The sequence below is a fragment of the Cheilinus undulatus genome, linkage group 16 (assembly GCF_018320785.1).
Source record: "Cheilinus undulatus linkage group 16, ASM1832078v1, whole genome shotgun sequence".
Classification (NCBI taxonomy): domain Eukaryota; kingdom Metazoa; phylum Chordata; class Actinopteri; order Labriformes; family Labridae; genus Cheilinus; species Cheilinus undulatus.
Window position 1 is genome coordinate 3867289 of NC_054880.1, and position 25105 is coordinate 3892393.

Genomic DNA, 25105 nt, shown 5'->3' on the forward strand with positions numbered 1-25105 from the left:
GAGGGAGATGTGGATCTGTTCAACCTACAAGAAATCAGAAACATTTTTCTAAACTCAGTATGAGGCATGACAACATCCGAATAAAAATGTTGACAAAGTAAAATCTTTAGTTTTAGTGCCAGCATTATGAGCTCAAAATATGAACTATCTGATGTGTCTTTTGCAAATATAGGCTGATCTGAATCCTGCCATGTGTTCCGTTTTCAGCGCCGGATTATCGAAACTTTATTCTGAAGGCCGGAAGTGTGTTCCTGAGTTAGTGATTTTGTTTCCGGGTCATGGATTCTTTGACCGCCGATCACCGTTGGCGTGTTTGGATGATGCAGTGTTCTGTTTGAGCGTTCAGAGTGGACTTTTCTCGTCCTTCTTCGACTCTTGGACGTTTGTCAAATGTCCGGCTTTCAGGCTCTTTCAGGTTTGTTTTCTTTCTTCTTCTCTAAACTGTAAATGTTTCTGAGAGCTGAGCCTTTAGCTGACTTTTACAGCTACATGCAGCACATTGTTAGCTTTGGCTAGCTCCAGATAACAATATTTCTTTGTTCCCAGGTCTGCAGAAATCGTTGCTGACTGTTGTTGGATGATTAAATGTGTGAGAGGATTTTTTTTTATGATGAGTGAACTGTAATAATGACGCTAGTCAGACCTTATTAGTGTGGGCCACAACCTCTGCTGTTAACTGGTCGTTACCTGAAGATTTATGGTAGCAGTGAACTATAGAAATAACAGCAGCAACTATAAACAGCTACCAGGAACACAGGGCTACTGCAGCCAAAAGAATTAAAATAGCAATGTAACGCTGAATACAAAGTTAATATGTAGACAGTAACGTCTGCACAAAATCAATTTAAATAACTGAAAATCAATTGGTTCAATCAAAGTGGCTCTAACTAGGGATTATTGCAGCCAATGTGAAGTTTTGAAACAAAAACTTGAGGACTAAAACAAACTGCTACTGTAAGCTCTTCATTTCCTGATGTGGGCATTCACAATGAAAGCACTTGAGGAAAAACAACAACAGGACTTTTGTTGTGTCGCTGAGTCAAAACAGTGGGGTTAGCTCCAAAGTTTGTTTTGGTGTTGCAGTGATAAGTCTCTGCTTTGCTTCCAGACTTTCATCAGAACTCTGCAGCAGAAGTTTAAGATTTTTATTAACAGGACTGTTAATGCTCATGCGTTTATATCTTTGGGACACAAATTTTGTAAACAACATTAGTGATTCATTGCAGTCCTACTCTTTAATTCTTGGTCCATATTTCCATGTGTCTCCTCTTCCATCTCTGGTAGTTTTGATCATTTTGAGATTTGGCCCAAAAGTGTCTGGAAGTTTCTTCATTGGTCACAGAGTAAAGTAAACGACAATGACAGAATCAGTGGTCAAGACAGAGCAGTCAAAACCAGCTTTTGCACTATTGAGATGAAGACTTGTCTCTAGATGAAAATATCATTTCTTACTTTAAGACGTTTTGTGTTTAAATACAGTCAGTTTTTCTTACTATGTGTTTCTCTATTTTAGTTTTCCCTGATGAGGTCCATCAGCTGTCAGTGAATAAAGAAGCAGCATGCCCTGAGCAGCAGGAGAGGAGTGAGCATCTGAAAATTAAAGATGAACCTGAGGAACTGTGGAGCAATCAAGAGACAGATCATCTTCGAGGGCAAGAGGAGGATGATATCAAGTTCACTTTTGTTCCTGTCCCTGTGAAGAGTGAAGATGATGAAGAGGAACCTCAGTCTTCACAGCATTCTCAAAAACAAACCAAAGAGTCAGCCAGGTACTTTGATCCAGAGAGAGATTTACAACAGCATTCTGAGGTCAAGACTGAAGACTCTTCTGATCCAGAGACTGATGACAGTGCTGATTGGAGGGAGATGTCAGAAGACCAGTCAGGTTTAAAGTCAGTCGGGGAAAGCACAAAAATGGGAGCAAAGATCCAAAAGAAACTGTATATCTACTCAGAGTGTGGAGAAAGATCTAAGAGTGAAATCGGTGTGATTAGACGCATGGTTGTTCATACCAAAGAGAAATCCTTCAGCTGCTCTGTGTGTGGTCAGAGATTTACCCAAAAAGGGAGTTTAACTGTTCACATGAGAATTCACACAAGAGATAAACCATCTGTCTGCTCAGGTTTAGGCAAAATATTTTGCAATAAAATAAATTTTAACAATCACAACAAAGTTCATACCAAAGAAGAACTTTATATCTGCTCTGTGTGTGGTCAGAAATGCTCAACAAAAGGAACTCTGACCACACACATGAGAATTCACACAGGTGAAAAACCTTTTGCCTGTTCTGTCTGTGGTCAGAGATTTACCCAAAAAGGGAGTTTAACTGTTCACATGAGAATTCACAAAACAGATAAACCATTTGTCTGCTCTGTGTGCAATCAGAGATTTACCCAAAAAGGGAGTCTAACTGCGCACATGAGAGTTCACACAGGAGAGAAACCATTTGACTGCTCTCGGTGTGGTCAGAGATTTACCCAAACAGGAGCTTTAACTGCTCACATGAGAGTTCACACAGGAGAGAAACCATTTGACTGCTCTCAGTGTGGTCAGAGATTTTCACGAAAAGGCCATCTAACTGTTCACATGAGAATTCACAGAAGAGACAAACCATTTTTCTGTTCTGATTGTGGTCAGAGATTTACCCAAAAAGGAAGTTTAAAGAGTCACATGAGAATTCACACAGGTGAGAAACCGTTTGTCTGCTCTGATTGTGGTCAGACATTTGCCCTAAAATCAAGTTTAAAGAGTCACATGAGAATTCACACAGGTGAGAAACCGTTTGCCTGCACTGAATGTGGCAAAACATTTGCACATCATGCAACTTTGACCAAACATATGCGAATTCATACCAGAAAAAAAACCTTCAGTCGCTCTCAGTGTGGTGAGAGAATTACTGAAAAATGAAATTTGACTGAACATAAGAAAAAAAAGAAAGAAAAACATGAGCAGCATCAGCAGGATTATCTTGTAGTGCAGAACCAGGTTTCAGTTCCTGTTGACTCCCTTTGGTTTCTACACTACATTCCACATTATTATGCAATTGAAATTTTTCTCTTATTTTCCTGAATATTAATGCAAATGACAGAATATTTTCTTGTCATCAGCTGTTGGAGCATAATTCAAATATTTTTGAACAAACTTCAAAATGATAACTTTCTTTTTTAAATAAAAACCTCAACATGCACTGTTCCACATTATTAAGCAGGCCACAGGTTTTCAGCAATATGGGAAAGAAAAAGGATCTCTCTGCTGCTGAAAAATGTCAAATAATGCAATGCCTTGGACAAGGAATGAAAACATTAGATATTTCGTGAAAAATTAATCATGATCATTGTACTGTGAATAAATTTATGGCTGAGTCAGAGCAAAGATGGGTTCATGCAGATAAAGGCATAATGAGGAAGGTTTCTGCCAGACAAATTCATCAGATTAAGAGAGCAGCTGCTAATATATCATTACAAAGCAGCAAACAGGTATTTGAGGCTGCTGGTGCCTCTGGAGTCCCACCATCCTCAAGGTGTAGGATCCTTCAGAGACTTGCAGTCATGCATAAACCTACTATTCAGCCAACCCTAACCAATGCTCACAAGCAGAAACGGTTGCAGTGGGCCCAGAAATACATGAAGACTAATTTTTAAACAGTCTTGTTGACTGATGGGTGCCGTGCAACCCTGGATGGTCCAGATGGAGGAGTAGTGGATGGTTGGTGGATGGCCACCATGTCCCAACAAGGCTGTGACGTCAGCAAGGAGGGGGTTGAGTCATGTTCTGGGCCGGATTCATGAGGAGAGAGCTGGTAGGCTCTTTTAGGGTCCCTGAAGGTGTGAAAATGACCTCGGCAAAGTATATAGAGTTTCTGACTGACCATTTTCTTCTATGGTACAAAAAGAAGAACTGTGCCTTCTGTAGCAAAATTTTCTTCATGCATGACAATGCTCCATCTCATGCTGCAAAGAATCCCTGTGTCATTGGCTGCTATGGGCATAAAAGGAGAGAAGCTCATGGTGTGGCCCCCATCCTCCCCTGACCTCAACCCTACTGAGAACCTTTGGAGCATCCTCAAGCTAAAGATCTATGAGGGTGGGAGGCAGTTCAAATCCAAACAGCAGATCTGGGAGGATATTGTGACATCCTCCAAAGAAATTCAAGCAGAAACTCTCCAAAAACTCACAAGTTCAAAGGATGCAAGACTAGTGAAGGTGATATCAAAGAAGGGCTCCTATGTTAACATGGAACTTGTCCTGTTAAGATGTTTTTGATTGAAATAGCTTTGATTTCAGTAAATATGACCTCCTAATGCTGCAAATTCAACACATGACCATTTTCAGTTCTTTACAACCTATAAAATGTTTTAAATCTCTGTTTTGCATTATCATGTGGAACAGTGCATTTTTTTTTTTTTTTTTAAATAATGGTTATCATTATGAAGTTTGTTCAAAAACATTTGAATTATGCTGTAACAGCTGATGACTTGAAAAATATTCTGTCATTTGCATTAATATTTAGGAAAATAAGAGAAAAATGTAATTTGCATAATAATGTGCCTTCTTCACAGCAGTCCAAAGTCTTTTTAAAACCTTTTTATAACGTTTTTTGAATCCTGCACGCCCAGACTTCACAGCTTAATTTACCTGCCTTTTTAGTTTTTCCAATAACCCACTGATGTGGTGTTGGTTGACCAGTGACATTATTTTTGATGGTTATTTGGGCCAATTAGAGACATTTGGGCGATTATTTTGAACTAGATGAGTTGGCCCGAATCAGTGGAGAGGACATTGATTACCAAGTTAGACCGTCATTGGGAGGGATCACTTTGGCAACGCTCAGCTTCCACGACCGGATCAAAGGTTTTCCTCTGTTTTCTAACGTTCCACCTTCAGGACTCCATCTCTCTACGGCAAACGAGGCGATCCTGGTCTAATTCCTCCTGAATGGGTTGATGTGTTTCACTTGGGTTCCATAAAAACCTTCAATCAAATCAGACCTATTTTCTGTTTAAAATCGTTAAGTAAGTCTGAACTGTTTTCAAAAATCTATTCCCAAATTCTTCCGTTTAATTATTTTTCCTGTTTTAGATCATCCTCACCCTTCATCAAATATTATCATCTCTTATTTAACCATTTTTGTTTTTCCTTCATCATTATTCATATCATTAAGTGACTGACGCTTTGTAATGGTGCTTTTCATAATAAATCTTCAAAATGTAAGTCATTTGTCCAGAAAGCATTATTCCAGGAAGGTTGTCACTGAAACAAGAATTCACAACTGAAGGTATGAGACTGATTGAGATTTTAAGGTTACATGTTGTTATTCCATATTTCATTCTCACATTGTTGGGCGGTGCCCTTATTAACGAGTGCAATTAAATTTCATATCACTACAATCTGATACAACATGGTCCAGAGAACATCATTGTTGTTTTCCCTGTGAAAAGTGGTGACTTTTTCGTAGTAATAAGAAATGTCATATTGCTGATAGAGCAATGATAGAGATCTGACTGTGATAAAACACTCAGCTGGAATTCTCTCTTTGAAGATGCACAAAACCCCAGAGAGAGAGAGAGAGAACATTTTCATATGATCTGTTTCATTTTTGATGTTGTTAATTTCAGAATGTTTTAAACAGTTTTTCTGTCAGAAACAGTGCTTTTTACATCTTTTCGGTCAAAAATAGACATGTATTGTCAGAATAAAGAACCTTGAGGAAACAAAATCTCACATTTTTCTCTGCTCCAAAGGATAAAGAACGTTTAGAAAAAGGTAATTTTGGACAAAGATGAGTGTTAGGTAATTTTATTTTTTTTTCAATAGCGCTACATTCTATGGTAATTCAAAGTAGTAAGTGTTGTCATCTTAGAATTAACAGTCAAAATAAATTCCCAGAGTTTCTTGAAGGAACCGTATCAACCACTCTGAAATCAAGAGGGAGATGTGGATCTGTTCAACCTACAAGTAATTAAAACATTTTTCTAAACTCAGTATGAGGCATGACAACATCCGAAAAAAAATGTTGACAGAGTAAAATCTTTAGTTTTAGTGCCAGCATTAGGAGCTCAAATATGAACTATATGGTGTTTATTTTGCAAATATAGGCTGATGGGAATCCTGCCATGTGTTCCGTTTTCAGGACCAACTATTCGAAGCTTTATTCTGAAGGCCGGAAGTGTGGGCCTGAGGGAGTTGTTTTTGTTTCCGGGTCATGGCTTATTTTCATGCCCATCACCGTTGGCGTGTTTGGATGATCCAGTGTTCTGTATGAGTGTTCAGAGTGGACTTTTCTCGTCCTTCCTCGACTCTTGGACGTTTGTCAAATGTTCGGCTTTCAGGCTCTTTCAGGTTTGTTTTCTTTCTTCTTCTCTAAACTTGTTTCCAGTAAATGTTTCTGAGAGCTGAGCCTTTAGCTGACTTTTACAGCTTCATGCAGCACATTGTTAGCTTTGGCTAGCTCCAGATAACAATATTTCTTTGTTCCCAGGTCAGCAGAAATCGTTGCTGACTGTTGTTGGATGATTAAATGTGTGAGAGGATTTTCTTATGATTAGTGAACTCTAATTATGACGCCAGTCAGACCTTATTAGTGTGGGCCACAACCTCTGCTGTTAACTGAAGATTTATGGTAGCAGTGAACTATAGAAATAACAATTTTAGTTGTTTTGAATAGATGTCAGGACTGAATGAACGTCATTCATTTTTTAAAAACATATTAAAACAGGCTACTCTTCACTTATCATTTTTTTTACTTAATGATGATGTCTGAATACAACTCCAGACATAAAACTACCACTGTGTGAAGTCTTAACTAATCAGGTCAGGTAATTTTACACTCCACAGACTTGTGTGTAGGTGCCAGTCAGTATGGATGTGCCAAAGACTAAAACTAAAGACATTTTGTCTTTATTTCTTTTCTATTTTAGTTTGTTTTGTAAACACAATATACAGTTTTAGTTAGTTTCCGTTTTTTTGGTAAAGCTTAGCTTTTGTTTAGTTTCAGTTAACCAAAATGATTTTTTAATTTTGGTTTTAGTTATCTAGGCAGTTTTAGTTAACTATAATAACCTTGCTCTAGACAAGAAAAATATCGATTGATATAATGAGATGTAAGGGGTGGGGAGGGGCCTTACCAAACTAAAATATCTTTTCTTACTTTAAGACGTTTTGTGTTTAAATACAGTCAGTTTTTCTTACGGTGTGTTTCTGTATTTTAGTTTTTCCTGATGAGGTCCATCAGCTGTCAGTGAATAGAGAAGCGGCATGCCCTGAGCAGCAGGAGAGGAGTGAGCATCTGAAAATTAAAGATGAACCTGAGGAACTGTGGAGCAATCAAGAGACAGATCATCTTCGAGGGCAAGAGGAGGATGATATCAAGTTCACTTTATTTCCTGTCCCTGTGAAGAGTGAAGATGATGAAGAGGGACCTCAGTCTTCACAGCATTCTCAAAAACAAACCAAAGAGTCAGCCAGGTACTTTGATTCAGAGAGAGATTTACAACAACATTCTGAGGTCAAGACTGAAGACTCTTCTGATCCAGAGACTGATGACAGTGCTGATTGGAGGGAGATGACAGAAGACCAGTCAGGTTTAAAGTCAGTGGAGAAAAGCAGAAAAATGAGAGCAAAGATTCCAAAGAAATTGTATATCTGCTCAGAGTGTGGAAAAAGATTTAAGGATAAAACAGGTTTGACTAAACACAAGGTTGTTCATACTAAAGAAAAACCATTCAGCTGCTCTGTGTGTTGTCAGAGATTTACCCTAAAAGGAAATTTAACTTCACACATGACAATTCACATTAGTGAAAAAACTTTTGTCTGCTCTGTGTGTGGCCAGGGATTTTCCCGGATAGGGACTTTAACTGTTCACATGAGAATTCACACAAGAGAGAAACCATTTGTCTGCTCTGTGTGTGGTCAGGGATTTACCCAAAAAGGAAATATGACCTCACACATGAGAGTTCACACAGGTGAAAAACCTTTTGTCTGCTCTGTGTGTGGCCAGGGATTTTCCCGAATAGGGACTTTAACTGTTCACATGAGAATTCACACAAAAGAGAAACCATTTGTCTGCTCTGTGTGTGGTCAGACATTTACCAAAAAAGGGAGTTTAACTGCGCACATGAGAGTTCACACAGGAGAGAAACCATTTGTCTGCTCTGTGTGTGGTCAGGGATTTGCCCAAAAAGGAAATTTAACTGCACACATGAGAATTCACACAGGTGAAAAACCTTTTGTCTGCTCTGTGTGTGGTCAGGGATTTACTCAAAAAGGAACTTTAACTGTTCACATGAGAAATCACAGATGAGAAACCATTTGTCTGCTCTGATTCTGGTGAGAGAATTATCCTAAAAGCAAGTTTAAAGAGTCACATGAGAATTCACACAGGTGAGAAACCATTTGTCTGCACTGAGTGTGGCAAAACATTTGCCAATAAAGCAACTTTGACCAGACATATGCAAATTCATACTAGAGAAAAACCACTCTCAGTGTAGTGAGAGATTTACTCAAATATGAAATTTGACTGAAGGCTAAAAAAAAACCATGAGCAGCATCAGCAGGATTATCTTGTAGTGTAGTCCCAGTGTAAGCAACGCCTTGCTGAAAGATGGTCTGGCTCTAAAATGATGTTTCAGTCTTTTTTTTTTATGTCTTATGCTGTTCCTTAACCATTCTGTGCTGTAAGAGCTAAAAGAAAACAAAACAAAATATTACTATACATGTACAGTAAAAATATAGCATTTTAGCTCTTGTAAATATTTCACATTTGTAAACTTTGACTTTAAATGTTATGTCATTTTATCCTTTAACGGTTAGTATGACATTATCTTATTTATTCCAACATGAATTGTACCTTTCCTTTTTTGTACATAACAGTTTTACATTACAATGCACCAGGTAAACATAAACAGCTCAAATAAAATATTATATCCGTCCCTTTTTAAGTCTTAATCAATATGAAATACCTTTTGACCTTATTTATGCACATTTTCACTTGTATTTTGCAAATACAACACAAACTCGTTAACCGGACTGCGTTATAGTGATGAGAAATACAGAAACTTGCTAGCTCACACACGTGCTAAAGTTGAACAATACTACTTTTCAGCACTTAAAAGTAGCTCTGTAATATTGAAAACGTAGAACAAATAAAGCACAAACCTTGTTCCCAAAACAGCAGGGTGCTTAACCAGCAAAATCGCTATTGTTTATGTCTTAATGATTCATATTTTATGCAGCATTCTCCGTTTTCAGATCGTCTCTTACTTAACTTCCTGTTTGTTACTTTTCAAAATAAAAGCCTCACTTACAGACATAATAAAAAGAAATGATCAGAAGCCTAAGAAAATCACCTTCAAAATAAAATAAGCATTTTTAAGTAAGTAATGGGTCATTTACACCCAGGGTTCAGTTCATTTTAGAAACATTTTTCTAAACTTAATATGAGGCATGACAACATCCGAATAAAAATACCGACAAAGTAAAATCTTTAGTTTTAGTTCCAGCATTATGAGCTCGAGATATGAACTATCTGATGTTTCTTTTGTAAATATAGGCTGATCTGAATCCTATCATGTGTTCCGTTCTCAGGATATTCAAAGCTTTATTCTGACAGCCGGAAGTGTGTGCCTGAGGGAGTTGTTTTTGTTTCCGGGTCATAATTTCTTAACCGCCGATTACCGTTGGTGTGTTTGGATCCTCCAGTGTTCTGTTTGAACGTTCAGAGTGGACTTTTCTCGTCCTTCTTCGACTCTTGGATGTTTGTCAAATGTCCGGGTTTCAGGCTCTCCCAGGTTTGTTTTCTTTCTTCTTCTCTAAAATTGTTTCCAGTAAATGTTTCTGAGAGCTGAGCCTTTAGCTAAATTTTACAGCTCCATGCAGCATATCGTTAGCTTTGGCTATCTCCAGATAACAATATTGCTTTGTTCCCAGGTCTGCAGAAATCGTTGCTGACTGTTGTTCAATGATTAAATGTGTGAGAGGATTTTTTATGATGAGTCAGCTCTAATTATGACGCCAGTCAGACCTTATTAGTGGGGCCACAACCTCTGCTGCTAACTGGTCGTTACCTGAAGATTTATGGTAGCAGTGAACTATAGAAATAACAGCAGTAACACAGGGCTACTGCAGCAAACAGAATTAAAATAGTCATGTAACGCTGAATACAAAGTTAATATGCAGACGGTAATATCTACACAAAATCTCTTTAAATAACTGAAAATCAATTGACCCTATCAGCACCTTCTCTTCCATCTTTGGTAGTTTTGATCATTTTGAGATTTGGCCCAAAACTGTCTGGAAGTTTCTTCATTGGTCACAGATAGGGATGCACGCTAAGTTTTTTTTTTTTTTTTTTGAACCGATACCAATAACTGATAATTTCCTCCTACTGATGGCCGATAATCGATAATAACGATATATTTTTTTCAATTGTTGATTTAACAAAAGAAGTTTATTTGATGTGTTTATGCACATCTGGGGATAAGAAGGGGTTAATATGTAGTGAGCAAAGATATTTATGACTAATTCTAACTAATGTCACTCGGGTTTTTCAAAAAAACAAAGAACTATTCTGACTTTATAACTGTTATTATAGTTAACTTTTTTTTAGTTACACATTTGTGTACCAAGTACAACATACACAAACAACTGACATAGGTTTTCCCCCATAAAACCAAATGATAACAGGCTGTTATGCTTAACAACTGGAGATATTTGGGGGATCTGTTTTTTGTGTTGTTTTGTTTTTGCTGCTTAAGCCAGCCTTGCTAAAGCAAGTTGATGTTTTACATAAAAATTAAAAATATGCACTGATATAAGAGCATATCATAGCTAGGTTAAAAATGTAGTCCACCATGGTCTGTGGCTAAACTTCTGTTCCTAACATCGATCAGACTGAATGAAACCATGTCAAACAGAGCAGGCAGGTATGCGTCTATGAAAGTAGCGATGGATCAGGAGGCTGTCAGACTGATTTTGTTATTATAACGTTGCACCTTTTGGCTCTGGCAAACTTTCTGCAGTTTTCAATGCCTGCTTAGGATTAGCGCTCTGCCTGGTGTTAGCCATTGACTCGGTCCCAATGCCTGCAACTGAGGCTAGTGGCTGCTGCTGCTTCGTTTTAACGTCGTTACAATGATGACTCTTAACCCTCGGACCCTACTATGTCCGTTTTGAGGACATTCATCATTTTTATCAGTGTTTTTTTTTAGTTAATAGTCACATTTTTATAGATTGAGGCATCAAATTTGGCCAAAGTTATTATTTTTCTACATATAATAAAAAAATTTAAAAAATGAAAACTGTGTGTCCCATAGAACACCCATGACGCGAAATAGCTCCATCCACCCTTGTTTGTCCGGAATCAGACACATAGACTTCCATTAAAAACACGTTTTTTTGTCTGTGTGTCTAGGGCACCCAAACAACTTAAAGCAACTGTTTTTTTTGCAGTCAGTCGATCACCAGGGATCTAAATTTCACCATTCCACAGTGATCCAGCAGATGGGGCCAGTGCATCATTTAAACCCCCTTGGCAATGCAAACATTGTTTACCTTCCATGGACTCAGGCCGTTCAGGGCGCTATTTCACCCACTAAACATTATCAGAATTAAATGAACTGATTCATGCCACTAGATATGGGTGTCTGAGAGTGGACTACATGTGTAAGGAAAAGTTTGTGTGCTCCTACGTGTGTGATCGGGTGCGAATCTGCGTGTATGTTTACAACCGGACATGCCATATGTGGAGTGTTTTACAGTTGAAAATGCTACTTCTGGGTTCTGCAGACTGGGACTAAAATAGAGGGACATTTGGACAATTTCAACGTTGCCCTCACTTCATAGCAAGTGGAATCACAGGCATGAGGATGCACGGGTCCTTTCGATCAATAGGTAAGAATATATCATATCTCAAAGATGCAGTACATTTATATCATCATCATCATCAACCTTTATTTGAATTTCGAGGATCACTGAGGTTTGCCTCATTTACAATGATGTGGAGTTACAGGATAATAATAAAAACAATAAAATTAAAACACTCCTACCAGCAAGAATGCATGTAAATAATAATAATAATGAATAAAGTGCAGTTACAGATTAAGAGAAACAGTCACAAACTGTGGTCAAATTATTCGAGATAATCAACTCAAATTGTCTCAGGGAAATGAGAGTATCAATCTTAAGCGCGTGTTGTAAAAGATTCCACATGTTTTGAGCACAAAAGCTAAAAGCAGATTTTCCCTGTTCAGAATAAACACGTGGAACCTTTAGCACTAAACAGTCAGTGGAGCGAGTTTGGTAAGGTCCGGATGACCATTTTAACATTGATGTTAAATAGAATGGTGTACGTCCAAGAAGAGATTTATAAATGAGGAGATACAGGTGTTTATTACACCTCTGTGCCAGAGAGGACCAACCAACTTTGTGATACAGAGCACAATGATGAGTGTTATAAGGGTCTGCTGTTATAAATCTGAGAGCAGAGTGATAAACTGAGTCCAGAGATTTAAGAGTGGAAGCAGCGGCATGTCTATATACAATATTGCTGTACTCTAGCACTGACATAAAGACTGCCTCAATAACACTTTTCCTGCAGTTAAAAGGGAAGTTGGACCAATTTCTGTAGAAGAAACCACGTTTCTGATGAAGTTTGCCAACAAGGTAATCAATGTGGCATTTAAATGTAAGGGTTTCATTAAGCCAAATCCCAAGATATTTAAAAATGCTTACTCTTTCAATAATTGTTCCATCCAGTGTGGATAAATGTAGACTGTTAAGAGGCACATCTTTAGCCCTTGACAAAAGCAGACGTTTTGTTTTGTTACAATTAAGAGCAAGTTTAAGGCTTACAAGAGCATTTTGAAGGATATCAAAGGACATTTGTAATTTGTCAACAGCAAGCTGGACAGAATCAGCAAAACGATACAAAATCATATCATCTGCATACAAATGGATATTGCAATCATTTAAGAAGGACACAATATTATTGATAGAGATTGTAAATAAGACTGGGCCCAGAACTGAGCCCTGTGGAACACCTTTTGTCAGTGGTAAAAATATCCAACTGAATATTTCCATTCTTCACACATTGTAATCCATCACTGATGTAGTTTTGGAACCATTTACAGGTCGTGGAGTCAAAGCCAATATTACTAAGTGTTTATATGAGAAGATTATGGTCAACAGTGTCAAAGGCTTTTGACAAGTCGATAAAAACAGCAGCACAATGCCTCTTTTTAGAAACTATTTCATTAACAACTAGTGTAACAGCAGAGGTAGTACTGTGCATGGACCTAAAACCTGACTGGTGGAGACTAAGCACAGAGTGATTTGAGAGAAATGATTTGAGCTGTTTATTTACCAGTGATTCCAGAATTTTAGAGAGATAGGATAATTTGGAAAGGACGATAATTATTGGGGTCTGTGTTGTCTCCTCCTTTATATATAGGGGTCACCTGAGCAGTTTTCCAAATAAAGGGTATTTTGCCAGAGGAAATTGAAAGATTGAAAATGTGTGCAGTATATTCAGTGATAAATGCTGAACAAAGTTTTAAGAAGAAGGGATCTAATTTGTCTGCTCCAGTTGATTTCCTAGGATCAGTGGTTTCAAGAGCGTTAACATAACCAGTCAAGGTTAAAATCACCTAGAATTATCATTTCATTATTAACATATTGTGAAAGAAGGGTCTCTAGCTTATCTATACAACAGGGGTCCGCTGAAGGAGGATGATAGATTCCTATCACCTCTAGAGAATTATTTTGTCCACAATCAATTTTCAGGGCAATAATTTCAAAACATTTTGGAACTTTTAAAGCTTTTAAGATGGAGACATTGAAACAAGTTTTAACAAATGCAGCAACACCTCTACCTCTACCATTCCTATCTATTCTATTAAGAGTATAGTTATTTATTGACACATCAGAGTCCTTTATGCTTTGTTCAAGCCAGGTTTCTTTGATAACAACAGTATCTGGGTCTGCTTGAGAGATCAATATGTTTAAGCTTAAATGGTCTAGTTTTTCCTGCTGACATAAGCTTCTGATATGCCATTGAATTAAACCCAAGCCTGTTCTAGATTTAAAGGCATTAGGAGAGCAGAGAGAAGAGTTAGGTAAAGGAACAGATAAAGACATGACAATAGGTTGAAGGGGGATTGCCTTTAAGTTCCATGGTAAAGCAGACCGTTTTAAGTGTTTCTGGTGTGATCTAGAAGAGATTTTAACGGGAATAGCAGCGCTCTTTACAAAAAATGACTTTCTGGTAGGATGGATTGTATCAGGTACAGTCGCGAGTCATCCTCGGTGCGTCTGCGTGGACGCACAGTTCACTGATTTAAGCCTCATGTCCATATTAGATGCCAAAAGGAGTTTGCCTTTTTTATTTAGATGACGATGATCGTGAGCAAAAAGATGATATCTGTTTAAAAAGGCACAGAAATTGTCAACAAACGGGACGCCGTGGTTCAGGCAGTATCCTTTAAGCCACACATGTAGCTGTCGGAGGCAGCTGAAGTTTTCATTTCCAAAACACGGCGATGGTATAGGGCTGGATACAATGCATCTCCTCCTGCTATCCAACACAGAGTCAATCAGCGTCATAAAGTCTTGCTTAAGTGTTTTGGATTGTTGGGATTTTATGTCATTAGATCCAATATGCAGTATGATTGACGAAGCAGATGGATGCACTTTGAGTAGACCAGGCAGTGTTGAGTTTATGTGGCTTACCTGTGCGTAGTTGGCCTATTTGTGGTCACATTTTGGTTAGAGGTGGAAATGCACGTGTTCGTGATTCATATCCTACATATATCCTCTGACTCTTTATGTCTGTACATAAAATAAACCTAACACGAACAAATGCATTCGCTCGCGTATGATTTGGTAGAAAACAAGGCGCAAGAAAAGGAGGGTAAAACTGGTGTATTTTACGCACTGATAGGTCATCTGTTTAGCATGGACGAATCCAAGTCATAGGCATAGTGTACAATAAGTGGCATAAAAAGGGTGTAACATTGTTTTTTTTGTTTTTTTTTCAGCAGTCAGGGTTGAAGTTGTTGAAGAGATCTGAAGCAGTGAAAGTTTTTTTTTAAAGTTGAAAAATTAGTATTTTATGAACACTTTCCTGCATGTCCGTTTTCGGAAAAACAAGGACAGATGTAGCTAAAATATGGCATTTGGCACGTCAGAAAAAATTTCAATGCATCAAAATCAATTGTACTACTCGTCATTGGCATGGCCCAGACTCTATTTATTGAAAAAAAGATTTGTTTTCTAGATCATTTTATATGGGAATTATGGTGTTTTTTTCTGTTTTTTACCATAAAAAATAGCAGTGACATGGATTACAAAAACTGGCATAAAAAGGGTGTAACATTGAATTTATTTTATTTATTTATTTTTTTAAGTGGTCAGGGTTGAAGTTGTTGAAGAGATTTGAGGCAGTGAAAGTAAAAAAAAAATGTTGCAAAATGATTATTTTATTAACACCTTTCTGCATGTCCGTTTTCAGGACAAACAAGGACAGATGTAGACAAAAATTACAAGGGACCAAGGGTTAAGTGAAGAAAACAAACACCAGCACTGCCATGCTGACAATAATATGTATGTTATCGGGGCTACTCATCATGATATTGGACTTATCGGAATAATGTAATAATTTCCTGTTATTGGCCCGATAGGTATCGTGCACCCCTAGTCACAGGGCAAAGCAAATGAAAATGACAGATCAGTGGTCAAAACAGCACAACTGTTGAGATAAAGACTTGTCTCTAGATGAGAAAAATATTGATTGATATAATGAGATGTAAGGGGTGGGGAGGGGCCTTACCAAACTAAAATATCTTTTTTTACTTTAAGACGTTTTGTGTTAAAATACAGTCAGTTTTTCTTACGATGTGTTTCTGTGTTTTAGTTTTTCCTGATGAGGTCCATCAGCTGTCAGTGAATCAAGAAGCAGCATGCCCTGAGCAGCAGAACCACAAGAATCTGAAAATTAAAGATGAACCTGAGGAGCTGTGGAGCAATCAAGAGAGAGATCACCTTCAATGGCAAGAGGAGGATGATATCAAGTTCACTTTTGTTCCTGTCCCTTTGAAGAGTGAAGATGATGAAGAGGGACCTCAGTCTTCACAGCTTTATCAAAAACAAACCAAAGAGTCAGCCAGGAACTTTGATCCAGAGAGAGATTTACAACAGCATTCTAAGGTCAAGACTGAAGACTCTTCTGATCCAGAGACTGAAGACTCTTCTGATCCAGAGACTGAAGACTCTTCTGATCCAGAGACTGATGACAGCGCTGATTGGAGGGAGACGACAGAACAACAGTCAGGTTTAATGTCAGTGGAAAAAAGCAGAGACATGAGAGTAAAGATTACGAAGAAATTAAATATCTTCTCAGAGTGTGGAAAAAGATTTAAGGGTAAAAAAGGTTTGACTAGACACAAGGTTGTTCAAAATAAAGAAAAACGCTTCAGCTGCACCGAGTGTGGTCAGAGATTTATCCATAGATGCACAATGATGAAACACAGGAGAATTCACACAGGAGAGAAACCATTTGTCTGCTCTCAATGTGATCAAAGATTTTCCACAAAAGGAAATTTAACTGATCACATGAGAACTCACACAGGTGAAAAACCTTTTGACTGTTCTGTGTGTGGTAAGAGATTTTCCCGAAAAGGAAATTTGAAGAGTCACATGAGAATCCACACAGGTGAGAAACCATTTGTCTGCTCTGATTGTGGTAAGAGATTTTGCCTAAAAGGAAATTTAAAGAGTCACATGAGAATCCACACAGGTGAGAAACCATTTGTCTGCACTGAGTGTGACAAAACATTTGCCCATCATTCAGCTTTGACCAGACATGTGCAAATTCATACTACAGAAAAACCCTTCAGCAGCTCTCAGGGTGGTGAGAGAATTACCGAAAAATGAAATTTGACTGAACGTAAAGAAAAAATGAAGCAGCATCGGAAGAATTACCTTGTAGTGCAGTCCCAGGTTTCAGTTCCCGTTGACTCCCTTTGGTTTCTTTGAAGGAGGAAAAACTTTCCTGCATTTATGGGGACAGCTCAAGTATCAGGAGTGCCTCTATGCATCAGTGCTTCTGAGATAAAGCAGGTCCCCAGCAACAAATCCTCTCTAATACTGCTGATATCTGATTGGTTGTCTCTTTTAAAGTTAGTTATAACTGTGTCCAGGAGTTGTTTTTTCAACAGTGCTGAAACCTACATATCACTCAGTCTCTCTTTTTGTTTTATTTCCTTTTACTGTAGGTTGGCATTTCATTTTTTGCCGTTAGCTTTTTCTTTCTGTTTCCTCCCAAGTTTTTCACCGTGTCCAATCTTTTGGTCTTTGTTAATCTTTGTCAACTATTTTCTCCTCCAGCCTATTTTTCTAGTTGTTTTTGTATTATTTTGGCTTTGTCACAGCAACCCAAAGTCTTTTTAATACCTTTTTATAACCTTATCTGAATCCTGCGCACCATAGTTTCACAGCTGAATTTACCTGCCTTTTTAATTCCTCCAATAACCCACTGACGTGGTGTTGGCTGGCCAGTGACATTATTCTTGATGTTTATTTGGGTGAATTAAAGACATTTGGGGTTTTATTTTGAACTGGACGAGTTGGCCCGAATCAGTGGAGAGGACATTGATTACCAAGTTAGACCGCCATCAGGAGGGATCCACTTTGGCAACGCTCAGCTTCCACGACCGGATGAAAGGTTTTCCTCTGTCATCTAACATTCCACTTTCAGGACTCCATCTCTCTACAGCAAAGGAGGCGATCCTGGTCTAATTCCTCCTGAATGGGTTGATGTGTTTCACTTGGGTTCATAAAAACCTTCAATCAAATCAGACCTATTTTCTGTTCCAACCCATGAAGTAAGTCTGAACTATTTTCAAAAATCTGTTCCCAAATGCTTCCGTGTATTTTTTCTCCTCAGTTTCAGATCATCCTCACCCTTCATCAAATCAGATTATTGTCATCCCCTATTTAGCCATTTCCTTTTTTCCTACATTATAATTCATATTACTAAGTGACTGACACTTTGTAATGGTGCTATTTGTAATAAATCTTCAAAATGTAAGTCATTTGCCCAGAAAGCATTATTTTGGGAAGGTTGTCACTGAAACAAGAATTCACAACTGAAGGCACGAGACTGATTGAGATTGATGGTTAAATTTTGTTATTCCATATTTCATTCTCACATTGTTGGTTGCTGCTCTCATTAATGAATGCAATTAAATTTAATATCAATACAATCTGATACAACATGGTCAAGAGAACATCATTATTGTTTTCCCTGTGAAAAGTGTTGACTTTCTTAGTAATAAGAAATGTCATACTGCTGATAGAGTGATCTGACAGGTGGAATTCTCTCTTTGAAGATGCACAAAACCCCCCAGAGAGAGAGAGAAGATTTTCATATGATCTGTTTCATTTTTGATGCCGTTGATTTCAGAATGTTTTATGCTGTTTTTCCGTCAGAAACAGTGCCTTTTAAATTGTTTCGGTCAAAAATGGACCTGTATTGTAAGACACAAGACACAAAATCTCACTTATTTCTCTCAGCCTTCACATCACCAGACTAACTTCTGCTTAGTGTCAGAGACATCAAAAATTCCACAGCATACAGCATCAGATAGACATTTTACACCAATTTGAAGAGCAAATGAATTCCTTGTGTTGTTGATGAAATAATATAACTTAAAAAAAAGTCTGCGCCAAGAGATAAAGAACATTTAGAAAAAGCTAATATTTGACAAAGATGAGTGTTAGGTACTTTTAATGTCTATAGTTCTGAATAGCATGGTAATTCAAATTAGAAAGTGTTGCCATCTTAGAATGAACAGTCAAACATAAATTCCCAGTATTTCTTGAAGGGACCATATCAACCACTCTGAAATCAAGAGGGAGAGGTGGATCTGTTCAACTTACAAGTAATTAGAAACATTTTTCTAAACTCAGTATGAGGCATGACAACATCCGAATAAAAATGTTGACAGAGTAAAATCTTTAGTTTTAGTGCCAGCATTAGGAGCTCAAAATATGAACTATCTGATGTTTCTGTTGTAAATATAGGCTGATCTGATCCTGCCATGTGTCCTGGTCTCAGGGCAGGTTATTCAATGTTTTATTCTGACAGCCGGAAGTGTGTGCCTGAGGGAGTTGTTTTAGTTTCCGGGTCATGGATTCCTTAACCGTCGAGCATTGTTGGCGTGGTTCGACGCTCCAGTGTTCTATTTGAGCGTTCAGAGTGGACTTTTCTCCTCCTTTTTCGTCTCTTGGATGTTTGTCAAATGTCCGGGTTTCAGGCTCTTTCAGGTTTGTTTTCTTTCTTCTTCTCTAAACTTGTTTCCAGTAAATGTTTCTGAGAGCTGAGCCTTTAGCTAACTTATACAGCTACATGCAGCACATTGTTAGCTTTGGCTAGCTCCAGATAACAATATTTCTTTGTTCCCAGGTCTGCAGAAATCATTGCTGACTGTTGTTCGATGATAAAATGTGTGAGAGGATTTTTTATGATGAGTGAACTCTAATTATGACGCCAGTCAGACCTTATTAGTGTGGGCCACAACCTCTGCTGCTAACTGGTCTTTATTTGAAGATTGGTAGCAGGGAAGGGGCGGCTATGGAGAAAGCTCTGTCCCCCCCAGGTCTGGTGCTTGGTTCTTGAGCCGGGGGTTGGAGGTGGAAGATCGAAGACTATGGTTGGGAGTGTGACAGTGAAGGTGGTCAGTGAGGTAGGGTGGGGCCAGAGCATTAAGGGCTTTGAAGTTTATTGAGAACTTTGGAGGATGTACTGTAGAGAATGCTATTACAATAACTTAGTCTGGAGGTGATAAAAGCATGGATTAAGGTTTCAGCAGCAGAGAAGGAGGGTAGTGGGCGGAGACGGGCTATGTTTTTTAGGTGAAAAAAGGTGGTTTTGGTAAGTTGTGTGACTTGCTGTTCAAAGGAGAGATTATTGTTGAAAATTACGCCTAGGTTGCGGATGTGAGGGTAGAATTATCGATAGTGAGGTTGAAATCTTGAATGTTCTTCATGATGGATTTAGGGCCAATGATTATGATGTTGGATTTGCTGTAATTTAGTGAAAGGAAATGAGTGTTCATTCATGATTTTATGTCGTTTAGGCAGTTTGACAGGGTTGTAACAGTACTGGTTGTAAGTGAGCTGGTTGAGATGTATAGTTGAATGTCATCTGCATAACAGTGGAAATTGAGGCCATGGAGACAGATGATGTTGCCAAGGGGAAGTAGGTATGTGATGAAAAGGAGGGGACCAAGTACCGAGCCCTGGGGGACACCTTGAGACAGGGGAGCTGTGGAGGAGGAGTGGTAATTTATGTGAACAAATTGTTTTCTGTCTGTGGGATATGATCTGATCCAAGATAGGGCGGTGCCGGTGATGCTGAGGGAATGTTCCAGGTTGGAGAGCAGGATGGAGTGGTTGATAGTGTCAAACGCAGCTGTGAGGTCGAGGAGGATGAGGATGTTGAGGTGTCCAGAGTCAGAGGAAAGGAGGAGGTCATCTGTTTCTTTGATAAGGGCTGCTTCGGTGCTGTGTTGATGACGGAATCCAGACTGAAAAGTTTCATACAGGTTGTTATTGGAGAGGTGAGATTTTATTTGAGATGAGACAACACGCTCCAGGATTTTTGTGAGAAAAGGGAAGTTGGAGATTGGCTGGAAATTGCTCATGGAGTAAGGGTCAAGACCGGGTTTTTTGAGGATGGGGGTGATGGCGGCAAGTTTGAGAGAGCGGAGGACTGAGCCAGAGCTGAGGAAGGAGTTGATAATGGTGGCAATGAGAGGGGAGATGGCTGGGAGACAGTTCATGATTAAGGCTGAAGGGATGGGGTCCAAAACGTAAGTAGATTTCTTTGAACTGGAAGGGATGGTGGAAACTTCAGTTGGGTATATTGGGGAGAACTGAGACAGTGGCTGGGTGATGATGCAGAAGGGTGCAGGCAGGGAGGGAGGGGTGGGAGTGGTAGGGGGCGGGAGGGTGGCGAAGCTGCTGTAGATGTTAATAATTTTGGTCTGGAACTAGATGAGGAAGGTATTGCATTTGTCGACTGTGAAGGAAGAGGAGGTATTGTCACTGGGTTGTAGGAGTTTATTGATGGTAGAAAAGAGAGATTTTATTTTTGTTAAATAAATAACAATGCTTCCAGTCACTGTCATGCCATTCACACTCTGGAACTGGACAGCCTCCACAGGACCCCCCCTATACGCCCACATCCTCTCCTGCTTGCGTGTCCCTGGCACTGCCTGTAAATTATAGAAGTAATATACTATATAATGTGTTTTATATATAATATCTAATCTATAATATAGAATTTTTTCTTCTTACCTCTTTTTCTGCCAACAGGCGGTGTTTCAGAACTGCATGGGGCTTGCTCTTCTCTCAAGTCTGTCTCTGAAATTACAGGAGCATGAGTGATGGTTTCATTTGATAAATTTGGCTGAATAATTAGTTGGTTCCGAATGTTAACTTACCTCCGTCGCTCTGGGACAGAGAACAAGATCCGCTCCACTCACTCGGCAGCCATTCCTCAGAGTCTGGGTCAGAAAAGTCAGTTTCTGAAGTGTCATCGCTGTGTGTATCAAGCTGGCTAGCAGATGCCTTTTGTCTCCAACACACAGGGGAGACCTCGCGGCATTCTTTAGCCTCTTGGCCGGCATAGGCAGAAGAATGACCGTGCTGATCCCTGGATTCGCTGTCATTAAGTTCAGTGTCGGTTTCAGTGAGTAAGTGATTTCTCAGGCAAAAGTTTGAAGTTTCTTCCAGTGTCTATTTTAGAACTATTAGCTTAGATTACCTCCGTAACGATAGCTCTGCTCTTTGACCCCACCGTCTCTTCTATGTTCTGACTACGAATCCCAGAAGCCCCAGAATTACTCACAGGGAGCATGAGACCGCCCCCTTGTGCCAGCCGCTGAAAAAACAGTTTGATGTTTATACACGTAAAATGGCACTCAGTGAATTAATATGTTGACAGTAACGTCTGCACAAAATCTATTTAAATAACTGAAAATCAATTGATTCAATCAAACAGGCTCTGACTAGGGGTTATTGCAGCCAATGTGAAGTTTTGAAACAAGAAATTGAGGAATAAAACAAGCTGCTACTGTAAGCACTACATTTCCTGATGTGGGCGTTCACAATGAAAGCACTTGAGGAAAAACAACAACAGGACTTTTGTTGTGTTGCTGAGTCAAAAAAGTGGGGTTAGCTCCAAAGTTTGTTTTGGTGTTGTAGCGGACAAATCTCTGCTTTGCTTCCAGACTTTCATCAGAACTCTGCAGCACAAGTTTAAAACTTTTATTAACAACTAATGCTCATGAGTTTATACCTTTTGGGACATAAATATTGTAAACAACATTAGTGATTCATTGCAGTCCTACTCTTTAATTCTTATTTTTCCATTTCTATCAGTGTCTCCTCTTCCATCTTTAGTAGTTTTGATCATTTTGAGATTAAGCCCAAAACTGTCTGGAAGTTTCTTCATTGGTCACAGAGTAAAGCAAATGAAAATGACAGATAAGTGGTCAAAACAGCACGGTGAACTGTTGAGATAAAGACTTGTCTCTAGATGAGAAAAAATATCAATTGATAAAATGAGATGTAAGGGGTGGTGAGGGGCCTTGACAAAATAAAATATCATTTCTTACTTTAAGATGTTTTGTGTTAAAATACAGTCAGTTTTTCTTACTGTGTGTTTCTGTGTTATAGTTTTTCCTGATGAGGTCCAGCAGCTGTCCATGAATAAAGAAGAGGCATGCCCTGAGCAGCAGGAAAAGCATGAGCCTCTGAAAATTAAAGATGAACCTGAGGAGCTGTGGAGTGATCAAGGGAGAGATCAGCTTCAAGGGCGAGAGGAGGATGATATCAAGTTCACTTTTGTTCCTGTCCTTGTGAAGAGTGAAGATGATGAAGAGGAACCTCAGTCTTCACAGCATTATCAAAAACAAACCAAAGAGTCAGCCAGGTACTTTGATCCAGAGAGAGATTTACAACAACATTCTGAGGTCAAGACTGAAGACTCTTCTGATCCAGAGACTGATGACAGCGCTGATTGGAGGGAGATGACAGAGCACCAGTCAGGTTTAAAGTCAGTGGAGAAAAGCAGAGAAATGAGAGCAAAGATTACAAAGAAATTGTATATCTGCTCAGAGTGTGGAAAAAGATTTAAGGGTGAACAAGGTTTGACTAGACATATAGTTGTTCATACTAAAGGAAAACCCTTCAGCTGCACTGAGTGTGGTCAGAGATTTACCCAGAAAGGAACTTTAACTGTGCACATGAGAATTCACACAGGGGAGAAACCATTTGTCTGCTCTCAGTGTGATCAAAGATTTTCCGTAAAAGGAAATTTAGCTGCACACATGAGAACTCACACAGGTGAGAAACCGTTTGTCTGCTCTGAGTGTGGCAAAAAATTTTCCCAACATGCAACTTTGAACAGACATAAGCTACTTCATACTAGAGAAAAACCCTTCAGCCGCTCTCAGTGTAGTGAGAGAATTCCAGGAGGGGTTGTAGCCGATTCCGTGGTCTGTCCAGGGACCATGGTCTCTGGCACGGACCAGTGGTTACTGCCACTAGGGACGCTAGAGACACTGGTCGCGACCAGTTCCTCAGTGGTCATGACTACCTTCTTAGTGTTACAAACCAACGGGCCAGCTGCTCCCTGCCACAACGGGCACTAAAATTACTGGTCCTGCAGCTCCTCAGTGATCTGTCCTGTGGTCCTTGTGGTCTGGATTAGTTAGTGAGTGATCTGAGAAGCGGCTTTTGTAATTTTATTACACCTTCTCCTTTTTCCAGTTGTGGTGGCAGCACTGTTAGACGAATAAATGTCAGAGATCATAATCTTTTGTCCATAAAATACAATCTTCTATGATTTGTACAATTTATGCAGGGCCATGTAGTCAGGACCAGCTCCTCAGTGGTCGCGACCAGTGTCTCTCTGGTACGGACCAGTGCTCACTACCACTAGAGGTGCTAGAGACACTGGTCACGATCAGTGGCACGGGGTCATGACCAGCTTCTTAATGGTACAAACCAACGGACCAGCTGCTCCCTGGCACAAAGGGCACTGAAATTACTGGTCCTGCACCACCTCCTCAGGGATCTGTTCTGTTGTTTGGACCAGTTGAGTGATCTGTGGAGTGTTTGTTTGTATTTGTTTTTAATACAACCTTTTTTCTTTTCTCACTGTCAGATGAATACATTTTTGAAGCCATAATCATTTGTCTATCCAATGTTATTGATCACCAGTATTCACAGAAATCATAATAACAATGATTAAATTATCATTATTAGTCGTAGTTGTATGAGTAGTAGTATCAATTACGCAGGTCTTTGTGTTTGTAACCAGCCACACAGTCCTGACCAGCCTCCCGCGACCAGCTGCTATCTGGTACGGAATAACAGACCAGCTGCTCCCTGGCATGGACCAGTGGTCACTACCATGATGGGCGCTAAAGACACTGGTCCTGATGCTGATCAGCTCCTCACTGGTCTGTCTTGTGGTCCTTGTCATCTGCCTGTTGTCTTGACCAGTAACTGAATGGTCTTTTGTAGTTATTATACATTTAAAACACCTTCTCCCTTTTCTCATTCTGTTGGCAACACTGTACTGAATAAATGCAAAAAATAAATAAATTAAAAAAACATTATCTTTTGTCTGTCAAATACTGTTGATCATTATTATTAATGCAAATCATAATAACAATGATTAAATTATCATTGTTAGTCGTAGTTGTATATGTAGTACTTTCGATAACGATCATCAACCGATGACCACTTGGTCATATGCTCATTCTAAAACCACGAAGAGCTGCAAAAATGGTCCCATTCCAACGATCTGTGTAATCTTTGGCTTTTATTATGTTTCTATTTTTATTTGTCGAGATATGCTTACATGATCAGACTCTTTTTAGATTTGAGCATGTGTGTCTTTGACTAGCCTAACTGAAATGTTATTAAATATAACCCCCAAAACTTCACTGTATTTTTCATGTAGCACATCATGTATAATAATTATAATTATAATAATATTTATAAGAAATAAATATAGTAGTAATAGTAATAGCAATGGA

At 38.9% G+C, this 25105-nt stretch overlaps 3 protein-coding genes across 3 annotated transcripts; all 3 read left to right on the top strand.

Annotated features, from left to right (window-relative positions):
* The first annotated feature begins 295 nt into the window (after nucleotides 1–295).
* Nucleotides 296–3049, top strand: LOC121523747 (gastrula zinc finger protein XlCGF57.1-like). The gene is made up of 2 exons (XM_041808767.1): nucleotides 296–415; nucleotides 1514–3049. The coding sequence occupies exons 1-2, from the start codon at nucleotides 391–393 to the stop codon at nucleotides 2905–2907; spliced, it is 1419 nt and encodes a 472-aa protein (XP_041664701.1). The 5' UTR covers nucleotides 296–390; the 3' UTR covers nucleotides 2908–3049.
* Nucleotides 3050–6225: 3176 nt separating this feature from the next.
* On the top strand, nucleotides 6226–8388 carry LOC121523753 (gastrula zinc finger protein XlCGF8.2DB-like). Its single transcript, XM_041808772.1, has 2 exons — nucleotides 6226–6338; nucleotides 7208–8388. Exons 1-2 carry the CDS (start codon nucleotides 6314–6316, stop codon nucleotides 8296–8298), a joined length of 1116 nt encoding a protein of 371 aa, XP_041664706.1. The 5' UTR covers nucleotides 6226–6313; the 3' UTR covers nucleotides 8299–8388.
* Nucleotides 8389–9672: 1284 nt separating this feature from the next.
* On the top strand, nucleotides 9673–24642 carry LOC121523754 (oocyte zinc finger protein XlCOF20-like). Its single transcript, XM_041808773.1, has 2 exons — nucleotides 9673–9784; nucleotides 22734–24642. Exons 1-2 carry the CDS (start codon nucleotides 9760–9762, stop codon nucleotides 23708–23710), a joined length of 1002 nt encoding a protein of 333 aa, XP_041664707.1. The 5' UTR covers nucleotides 9673–9759; the 3' UTR covers nucleotides 23711–24642.
* The last annotated feature ends 463 nt before the right edge of the window (nucleotides 24643–25105 follow it).

Bases quoted from the DNA above. Each gene is read 5' to 3' on its own strand.
- LOC121523747 (XM_041808767.1), top strand. From the start codon at position 391: ATGTCCGGCTTTCAGGCTCTTTCAG. The intron at 416-1,513 runs GTTTGTTTTCTT...TCTCTATTTTAG, and splicing joins CGGCTTTCAGGCTCTTTCAG to TTTTCCCTGATGAGGTCCAT.
- LOC121523753 (XM_041808772.1), top strand. From the start codon at position 6,314: ATGTTCGGCTTTCAGGCTCTTTCAG. The intron at 6,339-7,207 runs GTTTGTTTTCTT...TCTGTATTTTAG, and splicing joins CGGCTTTCAGGCTCTTTCAG to TTTTTCCTGATGAGGTCCAT.
- LOC121523754 (XM_041808773.1), top strand. From the start codon at position 9,760: ATGTCCGGGTTTCAGGCTCTCCCAG. The intron at 9,785-22,733 runs GTTTGTTTTCTT...TCTGTGTTATAG, and splicing joins CGGGTTTCAGGCTCTCCCAG to TTTTTCCTGATGAGGTCCAG.